The sequence below is a fragment of the Rhipicephalus microplus genome, chromosome 2 (assembly GCF_043290135.1).
Source record: "Rhipicephalus microplus isolate Deutch F79 chromosome 2, USDA_Rmic, whole genome shotgun sequence".
NCBI lineage: Eukaryota > Metazoa > Arthropoda > Arachnida > Ixodida > Ixodidae > Rhipicephalus > Rhipicephalus microplus.
The window spans coordinates 48,385,655-48,398,014 of record NC_134701.1 but is presented as its reverse complement, the minus strand read 5'-3'; the positions used below and the strand labels follow the sequence as shown (position 1 = coordinate 48,398,014).

The 12,360-nt window shown below is 41.5% G+C and overlaps 1 protein-coding gene and 1 long non-coding RNA gene across 2 annotated transcripts in view; one reads left to right on the top strand and one right to left on the bottom strand.

Annotated features, from left to right (window-relative positions):
* The window catches only part of LOC119169104 (uncharacterized), a 563,356-nt gene that overhangs the window by 155,962 nt on the left and 395,034 nt on the right, over positions 1 to 12,360 (bottom strand). The window contains exon 7 of the mRNA XM_037420202.2: positions 9,168 to 9,437. Within this exon, the coding sequence (XP_037276099.2) occupies positions 9,168 to 9,437 (270 nt within the window). The remainder of the gene's footprint in view (positions 1 to 9,167; positions 9,438 to 12,360) is intronic.
* LOC142796242 (uncharacterized) overlaps positions 1 to 12,360 on the top strand; it is a 46,696-nt gene that overhangs the window by 19,523 nt on the left and 14,813 nt on the right. The window lies entirely within an intron of this gene.

Sequence of the window (12,360 nt, the reverse complement as noted above, 5' to 3'; positions counted from 1 at the left end):
CAAGAACCTTTCTACTGTTGTTTATGTGAAGCAATTTTATCTCAGTGCAAGGTCATAAGAATAAGGGCCACATAATAATGAGTGCGCAAAAACAGTGACTGGTTATGCATCAATTTTCAACTATGCTCATTCATGTAAACCATTGACCTGCTCCCTCAAATAAAGGTTGCACATAATTACCACTTTGCAATGATTAATGTTAAGTTGGTAGGTAGCATTCATCCTGATGTTACTCTGTATACCCTCACATATTCTGCAATGTTTTCACTTCGACATGACTAGCTTAGCACAACATTCTTCTTTATTACATGGAACTTTGTACATTACGTTTGAGTTAGGCACAGATGCTGAAAAAGCACCTCTTATGGGATGCTTGGCTCACCATGTGGTCAGCACTGCACAGTTCGTCAGAAAACGTCTTTTTGCTACCTGCAGTGCGCAGCAAAAAACTTAGACATTCAAACAAAAACAAAGCAAGTATGGCAGCAGCATTTCGTGCTTTGGAGATACAGAGGGGGAGGGGTAGTGCAGCATTGTTCTTCATAAGCTACACACACATGCATTAACTGTTTTAGTTTGGCGCATAAACAGTATGAAACAGTGAAAATGGTTATAGGAGACAACCAGCCACATATTTGAAATCCTCCAAAGAAGGCAGAAACACTCACTTAGGATTTTGCAGTATATATTTAGTGCTATCTATAAAAAGTATGCAAAGGGCTGAATCTCACTAACACTTGCACACTATTAAGCCATTGTGAAACGACAACGTATTGCACTCGCTTCGCTGCCCAGCTGGTGCTTCCGAAATTTGCTGAAGTTGCACAGACAGCAAAGTTGCCTGGCTAAATTTAAGTATACCATTCTAACAAGCACCACTGGCTTTAACTCCAAGTGACAGCACAAAATGAAGTCATTTAATAGTGACATGCGACTGATGCTATGTACCTAAGCGTTTGAATAAAAAATGCAAAAATATTTTGGTTTCATGTTCGATTTATGTTGTTATTTCTTCCACGTATCACCTTTTCTCTGATGCTGGGCATCAAGATAAAGGCAAAATATTTTAAAAGTATAGTATTACAATATGTTTACTAGCAACAGTCATACTACATTATACCTAGTAGTGCTTGCGATATCACTGTAGACATTGACAGCAATGACAACGGCATATCTCAGAGACCTTCAGTCTTTCATTGAGCTGCAGTTAAAGGTGATAGCCGCTGAATGAAGTTTGAACCCCTTTTTCAGAAACCGAGTGAACTGATTTTATAAAAAAAAACTTGCGGGTGCAAGGTGCAGACATTGGCGGTAGTAGATATAGCTCCGGCAACGGGGACTATACCGCTCGGAGTTCATGTTCCGGCACTCTTGCCAAACAGTTACAGCGAACGCAGCTTCTTCGTTCCTTTTTGCCTTATGAGCTTGGGAAGCGCCCGTGATAACGCGCTGTGAATCCCACGTGGTTGCTCAAATCAGGCGATCTCTTCCGCATGGTATTTCCGTTTTGTTCTTTTTTAATGCACTTTTTCTGATAGCGAAATAGCGAGAGCCGCGATGCGCCACAGCATAGGTGTCTGGCGCCCAACTAAGACGAAAAAATCACTAACGGACACTTCGAAAATAACGAGAGCCAAAAGGACAACAAGCTGGACGTAACCTAAGCAACTACTGCCGGCAAAAGACCTGAAAACGGTAAATTAAATGCTGTTGGTAGAATATTCCGCGCTAATATCCATAGGTGCATTATTGCAATCAGTTCATATCCCGGCTGCATTTACGATGGAGGCGGAAATGTTGTAGGCCCGTGTGCTCAGATTTGGGTGCACGTTAAAGAACCCCAGGTGGTCAAAATTTCCGGAGCCCTCCACTACGGCGTCTCTCATAATCATATCGTGGTTTTGGGACGTTAAACCCCACAAATCAATCAATCAATTATTGCAATCAGATACAGCCCAGCTGTCAAACGCCTGCTAATCAAATTCGTTTGTTTAGCTACACGAATCACGCCAACTGAACTTCGGTCGTGTCACCTCATAACGAAACTGCAACGAAAAGAATGGGATGCGCAGTTTTGTCGGCCACTCACCCGGATTGTAGAGGAATTTTCGCCAACTATAACGCATTGCGTTTTGTAACACGACGCGTGACAGCACCTATCAAGCCCAAACCGCCAAACTTCTGGTAACAAACTTCACGGTCAAGGGCACGCGACACCGTTGCACAAAATTTGCAAGTACGCCAAAGCCGCGCGAGCAAAAAAAAAAAAAAAAAGCCCGCTTTTGAGTAAGCCTATGTGCGACTTCGAAGCAGCGTAAACATTCAAGGCATGAGCATTTTGTCGGCAGTCGAACAGGCCAAAGGCGGGGAAAATTCACGAGAGCCGTAAGATAGGACTTACCTGAAAGCAAAATCCACAAAACTTGTTCGCTCGTCAGCTTGGTGGGAAAGATCCGACACAATGGTGACTCGAAGCAGCGAAGATAAGGACATCTTGCGCAAACGTCTGGTGGCATATTGTCCGACTTCACGCAGCCATAGGTTAGCTGATCAGAATAGGAGAACGAATGTACGCCTTCGTGTCACAAATCGCCATTGAACATCGTCGTTTTTAACGAGAGCTCGACCTCGACGTTTCGCCGTGAAAAGCGTTCATGTTGGCTGGCGAGTACCGCGCATGCGAGACCTTACATGCGCTGCGTATGTACATCACGTGACCACGATGGAGAGATGTGATCGCGAGCCGGCCAGCCAACGCACGGCCGCCTGGATCGGCGCGCGCGGCGGTGTTCTGGTGTCGCGAAGGGACCTACGCTCTGAGGAGTTTCTTGTTGAAACAATTTAAACCATGCTTTGCGGTTGCAGTATAAGCTCCTTGCATTCGCTTCAGACTCCAATGCAGTACAATAACATGTGTACTTGAGAATAAGACAGTTCGTAGAATTGGTAAGGCTGTCGTAGATAACTTTCGCATGTAAAAACATTATAAGTACACAATGAAATTATATGTCGGTGTGGTTTCACTGACGATATAAACTCAGGCATTCAGTTGTGCAAAGCACGTATACGCAATTTTTTTGCCTGCACTTCCGACCACTTTTATATTGTGAAGCAAATAAAACATAAAAAAATTCCTTACCAAGAATAAAAAAAACATTGTGCACCAGATCTGTTAATTTCAACGCACTTGGTTTTTATATTGTTGTTGTACGCGCAATCTGACAACCCTGAAATGCTTGATGACAGATCATATGATTTTTCACATCAGAGGGATCACAATTTTTCGAAAACTCCCACAAGCTTGGAACAACACGTGGAACCCACCATTACATCGATACTGGTTTCAACGACAAATCAGTGATGATAATGAGAAGGAACCACCAATATTTATACGCTCTTTTTGGAAAAACAACCCACTAACCGCAATGCCGCTGTTCTGCGTTATCAGTTATATCAAACAACTGTGGCTGCTGTGCGTTCGCGCCAAAAAAAAAAAAGGAGGATGGAGAGTAATGCGCAGGGCATGTGATCCCCGAAAAGAAAGAAGAAAACGAGAAATTTTTGCGTCCCAGCACCTATGCAGCTCTTATGGGTACCAGGCCATCATGGCATATATCTCAATAAGATGGCGGATGCACTATCCACAGTATCTCTTAGTGGTCCCCTTATCCCGATTTTGCCTGATACGGCTTACGCGACAGCAATAAGGTTTATAAACCTCTGTTTGCATGAATACGACTGCTACTCATTGAATAAATATCGAGTTTTCGCACATCTAGGATGCCGCTGGAATAGACAGTGGTGTGCAACACGGCACTTGGAAGTTACTTTTACAAGATTGCGTTGCAGAATTTCGCAACTGAATTATTATTTGCATAAAGTTGGTCTAAAGGCGTCACCTTTATGTCAGACTTGCGAAGAAATGGAAACGATAGATCACTCCTTTTTGTTCTGTCACCGATATTCTCATCAGCGGAAAAGATACTTGGTAGCTCCACTTGAAAAATTGGGATTAGAATTAAATGTGGCAGTATTTTGTCGTTTGGCAGCATTAAATTCGGTTATAGCCACAGGGACGTCTGCTCTGCGGTATTCGAATACATAATTGAAACAAAGCGATTGCCATGTTACATTGCCTATATATATATATATATATATATATATATATATATATATATATATATATATATATATATATATATATATATATATCCTTTTAGACCCACCATTACCTCTGTCTTAAATCGCATCTGATGGCCTGCATTGCTCCCTGCACAGATATACTTCTTTTTCGATTTTCGGCTTTTCTTTATATGTTTTTTTCAGCCCCAAATGACGTTGTGTTTGAAAAACCATTAGCCTTTTAGTTAAGATTCTGCCGCCCGGTTCTTGCCCAATCCCCCTTTGTGGGTGTGCGCCAGAGTATCAAGGATCATCATCATCATCAACACCTCTCTATTATTATGAGGGACTCCATGTGGTAGTGATCTGTAGAAATTTCTCTATGTGACATTTAAAGAGATAATGAATAAAATTATGAAAAATTGACGAGAACACGGAAATTTTGTTAAGGCGCGAATGCTACGCTAAATAAAGTTCACATAGTTTTGATTGATTTGGTTGTATTTTTGGTAGAGTGTCATCGCATGGCGGCAGAACGTGACTCTTGCTGTCACATTCCCCGAAGCACTCGCAAAGTGCAGGTGTTCAAACGCTTCTCTTCCCTTTTTCCACCTCTCCTTCATCCTACTCTTTCATTACACAAAAGCACTGATGCTTTAGCTCCGGGCTAGGAGCATTACTCGCTCCCAGTGCCGTTCGCAGTGGGGTCATTTCATGCCGAATATACCAGCTATTTTGGTGACCACCTCAAATCCTCAAATCAATTAGAAGAAATATTCTGCTGATTTACTACTGCACTGAAAGCAGTAAATCACATGAATATTTCAGAAAAAAAAATTGTGGTCACGTGAGAGCTTTCCGAATTTATTCGAATGTTGTATGGCTATTGTTCATAAAATATTATTTTTAAAGTGTCACAACCTCTTTCAATACCAAATTCAGTTTATGTAATAAGTAATGGTGACTGTGTAAGGTGTTTTAAGCTAATCAATCAGTGCAATATTTTGGCCACATACACCTACAAGAATTGAGCTGAAAGGGGTTATGTTTGCAGTTTTTCTACCATTACTGCTCTTTTAATGAATATCTGAGAAATAATAATTACTCCAAAGAAGCTATATTTTGCAAAAAATTACCTTTGCACCCCTCAAGTCACAAATCTTTACGAGAAAAATCACAAATTTCCCAAAATCATCAACTTTGTCCACGTTGAGGCCAATTTGCACCACGTGGTGGTCTAAATAAAGATAACATTTTTGTCCAACTGGAAAACATGTAAGCAGTTCTTTTGATATCCCAAGTTTTATAATTACAATTTTCGTTTCATGAAAGAAAATAATTTTTGAAGTTTCCGATTGGCGGCTATCTTCCCATTTTGTTATATGACAACTTCCTTCTTGTTCCCCGTGGCCCCGGCATTCCTTAAAACAGACGGGGCGTTTCCTCTCTGCTTGAGTATAAATAGACGACTTGCCTTGCACTCAGGTAATGTTATCGCATGCGCCCTTCGTGCGACTGAGATGGGTCGGCTTGCTTCCTTTTTGCTTCAGCCGCATTCGTTGTGCTTGCTTGCGTTCATTTACCCGCGGTTAGAGCACACGATTTCCGGGGGGCTGTTATCGATCTGGACTTCCTATGGTGCGTGATGGCGATGCCGATATTATAGGCACGTCAAGAGTATTCATATCTTAGTAAAAATATTAAACAGGAACTATGAAAAAAACGAATGTTAGTTACACGCACCCAAGCTCTCTGTCAACATATCGCCCCCCCCCCCCCAATTTCGGCTAGAAAACAACTAATCAGGGCAGCCAACTTCTAGACTTTTTCATAAGGTTTACTGAAGAAGGACATCGTCTGCGTACCTACAATAACAGCACTACGTCGGTTGGCATCCACGGTCATTTTCTTTTTCCCATAAACTGAGACGCACCCGTGAGCTTTATGTCGATCTTTGCCGTGCCTCTGACGAACAGTTTTTACAGTGTGGTCAAACTTTATAAGCCAAAGCGCCAAAATACAAAACAAGGCCGAATTCTTGTATCAGCCTAATGTGCATGCAGTACATCATGACAAGCACGTCTCTACGCAAACCGGCACGATAATTACGAAGCCTATGCAGCGTCCCTATGGCACGTGCTCCTTTTGTAGCTATGTTTACATGTGGGGACTCCAGTTACATGTTTCGGTATAGGTTGCGCCTAAATACCTAACAGACTCGATCTGAGGTATGGCATCTTGTCAGTACATTAGTAAAATTTGCACAGGGCATTTTGTGCGAAATTTATGATGGTGATTTTGGTAACTTTGAGTGATAATTTGTTATCATCTAGCCACGTTTCCAGACTATTCGTGTATGTCTGCAGAATTAGGTAGAGTGTGTGAAGGTCTGCCAACGCAGAAAAAATGCGATATCATCGGCGTACACAAAGACTTGTAAATCTTGCCGCGACCTGTACAAGGGTGCAAGCGATGATGAGAATGACCTCAGATGGATGGCGCTCACCCACAAAGGGGGACGGGTCAAGAAACAGGTGGCAGAATACTTAAATGAAACTAATTTGTACTTGATGAAAACTTAGTTTAGAGATCAAACTGCGAATAAACAAAAATGATTGCTGAGCAAGCGGTCAAACCATCTCTTGTTCCTGACAGACGTAGCTACGAATTATAAACCGAAGATATGAAAACGTTAGGCTTCACAAGCACGGTAATCTTTTTGTGTATTTGATATAGTCAAACATTGAGTAGCATAGATCTCTGTGACAATAACCAAATGAAGCGCCGCCAAGTGATAAAGGTACAGGTACATTTACCTGTATTCCGAACTTCTGTGGTGGGGCTTTTGAAAATCTTTTTCTCTAATAAAAATACTGACGATAGAATAAAAGCAAACATTCAATTGTTTCAACTTCGTTGCAAAAAAAAAACCACCCAAGGGTGACAGCTTGAGTATAGCTTTGTTTAGGTAATAATTTAGTTGTGGAACTCTACAGCGCAATCTACTATAAGTTACTTCTAGCTGTCAAGATACACAGCACTGTTAACTCTAGCAATACATTAAATGCTCCAAATCTTTGAATTCATCTAATTTATCTATTTCCCACAGCAAACAAGCACACCGAAACCTTAGCGCTGCCACGTACGCCGTATCTGGCAAAACTGGGATATTGGGCCTCCTCAGGGATACTGCTGCTAAGGATGATGATGATGATCCCTATAATACTGGCACACACCCAGAAAGGGGGATCGGCCAAGGACCGGGCCATAGAATCATCATAAAGGTAAAGGCTTATGTTTCGCAAAAAAAAAGTAACTTTGGAATGAAGAAAAAAACAACTGCTATGCAAGGAACACTTCGCCATTGTCTCAAAATTAGGAAAGAAAGGCAAAGTGATGCCTGACAAGTTGTCGTCACCCGTCCCGGTCAATAAGCACACAAGGAGCAGTACTCTACGAATGTTAAAACAATATTAAAAGAAAGTAGGGACAGTTTCACACCTTTTATAACAGCTCACAATAATACGTTAGAAAAAAATCACAGCATGTCCACGGAGCGAACGGTGATGCGTGGGGCGAAGCGCTGGAGTGTTTTATCGCTTAGCTGTGAACCATCCACAAATATCACCCATTACATCATCAAGGACGAGACAAACACTGTATATACTTATACAAGAAATTTATTATTGCTAGCTGGTAGCTATACGCCACTTCTGTTTCCTCTTCATTACGATGACTTTGTGGTCAGTGGTGAATCGGTGATGGGGCGTATTGGGGTTTTTGCGAGAATAAAGTAGTGGGCTGTTCGCAAAGGCGGAACTCTAGGCGGTCACGTATAAACAAGGAATGGACACAGTGAGACAGTCAATGACTCTTTACCGCAGACCTGAATATAAGCACGCGGCCAACTCGCATTTCAAATTGGCTACTTCTCAACAATACTTACTTCATGGTAGGTGAAGTGGTGGATCGGTGATCGGGCACAGTGGGATGTTTGCAAGGGCAAAGTAGTGGGCAGTTTGCAAAGGTGAAACTATAGGTGGTCACGTACATGCGAGGGATGGAGAAACCCCTCTTTTAGGAGCTTCGCCCTTAAAACACTTATACTTCGAGACCTGTCTGTAAGACCTAATTTAGGGTAATAATGTAGCGTAATATCCCCTATTTAAGTACGCAAAAACAAAGATGATGTAGAGATACCCAGCTTTTTTAATAAGAAGCATGCCATCAAAGCTAACTAAAATAAATGGCAATATATATATATATATATATATATATATATATATATATATATATATATATATATATATATATATATATATATATATATATATATATATATGTATATATATATATATATATATATATATATATATATATATATATATATATATATATATATATATATATATATATATATATATATAGAGCAACGAACGCGTAATTCGAAGGTCGTAGGTTCGATTCCTGCTTACAGTTGGTAATTTTTTCATCCACTTTTCTTTCTTCTTATTTACATTCCATTAATGTTAATAACTTCCCCTGTACATTCCTTGGCATTACTGTCTGTTATATCTCATTATTATTGTGTTAAAAACACGGAAAACGAGCCCTTAGGTATACACTTCTTTCCCTTATACATATATATATATATATATATATATATATATATATATATATATATATATAAATATATATATATATATATATATATATATATGATTCAAAAAAGAAATTCTGTGGGTCCGGTGAAATATAATTAAGAATAAAGGAGCACACTTACGAAAATTTGATAATTGTTTACTCTACGTTTCGGCCGTGGCACGGCCTTCGTCAAGAATCCTGACGAAGGCCGTGCCACGGCCGAAACTGAGAGTAAACAATTATCAAATTTTCATAAGTGTGCTCCTTTATTCCTTATATATATATATATATATATATATATATATATATATATATATATATATATATATATATATATATATATGCAAGCACAGTGGACACAATGAAATGCACGTGCCCACACTAAAGAGACGTTTGAGTACCTTCACTTCCACAAGCGGAGCGGGAAAGCCTAGGTCAGTTCCACACCGCATGGCAGGTGCGAACGTTATGCGGCCACTCTCAGTCATGCCGTAGATATTGCTGATACTCTCGAGGTTACCAAATGCATCGAAGGCGGCGTTGTAAGCGGAGTGGGTGAGCGGACCACCGCCCACGGCTATACACCGAATGGATTCCATTCGCTCACCCATGAGCCTCATTCCTTCGCATATGCGGAGCAGCTGGGAAGAGATCACGAACGCCCACGTAACCTGCGTAGACACCGGTGCATTGAAACCATTGCAAAAGAATGTTATCGAATGATAACAGTGGTAAAAAATTGCTTTACGGGAGCGCTGCTCTTTTTAAATTGTTAAATTTATTTGCTTATTTAGTCGTAGCTTACGGCCTTCAGTGGTGTGGCTTCTGAAAAAAAAGATAAGTAAGGAGGAAAACCTTTTGTGCCTGATCAAACGGGGAAATAAGCGCTTGTGTTGTGTGTTCCTTGTAATAGCTGTGGCGCTTCCTACCAAATTGAATTTATAATAACTGGGCCGATACAATTGATTATCGAGGAAATTTAGCTTCGTAGGTGTGGGCCGATACAATTGATTATCGGGGATATTTAGCTTCGTAGGTGTTTCTCGGCGTTGCGAAAAAGGAATAAAATCAGATGACGTCATGCAGCACTCTTATACCAGCCGAGCGAGCTGCAAAAGACTGCGCTCGCTTATACATAGTAGGGATATATCAGGCTTGAAGTGGAAAGAAGTACAGAAGTTTCTCAAAAAAAAAAGGGGGCTGAAGACACGCAGTAGCAGTGCAAATATACCTGCAAATATACTGATACGCGCGCCAGTATAGACAAACTTGAAACTACCGCACCAGAAGTCTAAGGTGCGGTGCCTATAGGAAGAAGCAGAAGGTTAAGGAATTCATATTACAAGCGTCTCCAGAAGGTATTTTAGTGTGTGAACAAGATAAATGATAAGGGTCAGACGAATTCTCCCTGTATTTTGAAAGCTTATTGTACTTGTAATACTTCAAACTCAAGCTATAGTTCCTACCACTACGACCTCGTTAGCCACCGCGGACCTTCTTCCTCCCCTAACATGCCTACGCCAGCTCCTTAAACGAGCGATCTCGAAATATTTTGAAAATTGCATGGATGTAATAAGGCAACCTTGCTGTCATTACATGACATCAACACAAGCTTGTTTCACATAAGTTCTGGGATCGGCGTCAAAGGCTGTTGGGGAGAAATCATAATCTTGTCTTTGACAGGTCAAGAAAGATTCAGATAACATCATTGATAGTTATTTTCGTTCCGAGTGGGAATCTAACCCAGGCAGACAGCCGTGAAAGCAAGTGTTTTACCCCAGAGCCATGCTATTTATTGTTCTCTGCTCGACTGCCAGACTGGTTGTGTCCATGTTTGTCAAGTGGTGAAAAGATTCTCATTAACGCATTTATTTTTGCGTAGCTGAAGTGCAGAGTTGCGTCAGGCTTCAATTAGTCAAATTGTGCAATGACTGGGTGCTTAGACGTGAGGCCTCTACTAAGCCTGTGGACAGATTTATTCGTCATCAGCTGCAAACGCATCAAGCAAGAAAGCAGCTGCGTAGGCTCGCGTGATACCCTGTGGACCCCTATACTGGTTTCTTTCAGTTTCCTCATTCGCACAAGCAAAAAAAAAAAGTGGACGATCATGCATGCCGTGGGAATCAATGATAGGCGAAGCACGAGTGAGTAAGGTTGATATGTCACTTGGAAATGAGCACAACGTTATGAGGTGGAGGTAAATTATGCCGCACATGACTTCCGTGCCATGATTATTAGGTTTGGATGTGTCCTCAACCTTCGTCATCTATTCAGGTTGCGTAATACCAAATTTAGTATATGTGGAACTACTTCGTTATTCATTGACGCCACGTGAGACCCAATTTTGTGTATGTGGACCTAGCAAAACGGCCGCGAGCGCATTATAAAGGTCCCAATATACGTTGAAGCACGCACACGCTGGGCACAGTGAGTCTACGTTATCAAAACGTGAGCACTCTGTAGCCTCACGCCAGGCACGACCGGTGCAACCAGCGTCCATCGGCGCAACCATAAAAACCAGCGCGAATTGCGACATGCTGCATTTGGTGCCGATGGGTTACCCAGACAGCACTGCCTCTGCCTCTTTCCGTGACGGAGAGACGTCGGACGCGCGGAAACGTACATGCGTCATAGAAACGCAGTGCGGCGCAAGCCTTCGAGTATATGGCAGGACCGGCTCCTGGTGTGGCAACGCCGGCGTGATGCGACGAAATGAACGCCGCCTCGCAGGCGTGCCGGTTAACGTCGAAATGTATTGGCGCCTTTACTGTGGCATGTAGTCATGTTCTCACAAGACACGCATCTCATGATTATCATGTTTGCACCAGTCACATACCTTCGTCATTCATTGACGTCACATAATACAAAATTTGGCATATGTGGAGCTAGCAAAACAGCCGTCAGTGCATTGTGAGTATGGCATGTAGTCGTGTTGTTGCATGACACGCATGTCGTGATTATGCTCAAATATCTCATATACCTATGTCGTCCGTTCATGTCACATAATACCGAAATTGGTACGTGTGAAGCTAGCAAAAACGCCGCGAGCGCATCATGAGCGTAGCATTTAGTCATGTTGTTACATGACACACATCTCGTGATTATCATGTTTGCACCAGTCACATACCTTCGTCATCCATTCACATACCGTAATACCTAATTTGGTATATGTGACGCTAGCAAAACGCCCGTGAGCGCATCTTGAACGTGGCATGTATACATGTTGTTACATAACACGCATGTCATGATTTTCATGTTAGGGTCGGTCGCTTGTGTTCGCCATGCAATCATGTCATACCATACCAGTTTTGTAGCATGTCATGTGAACGAAACCACCGCAAAAGCAGCAGGACCATGAAATATAAATCATGACATTCATCCCATACATGCATACTTTTCATGTTCTGACTAGTCAAATATGCTCGTCATGCAGTCATGTTATGCCATACGAAGTTTGGTATTGGTACCATCACCGTAATCGGCAGGAGATCTAAACCTCGTACGCGAATAGATAGATAGATAGATAGATAGATAGATAGATAGATAGATAGATAGATAGATAGATAGATAGATAGATAGATAGACACGCTTAAG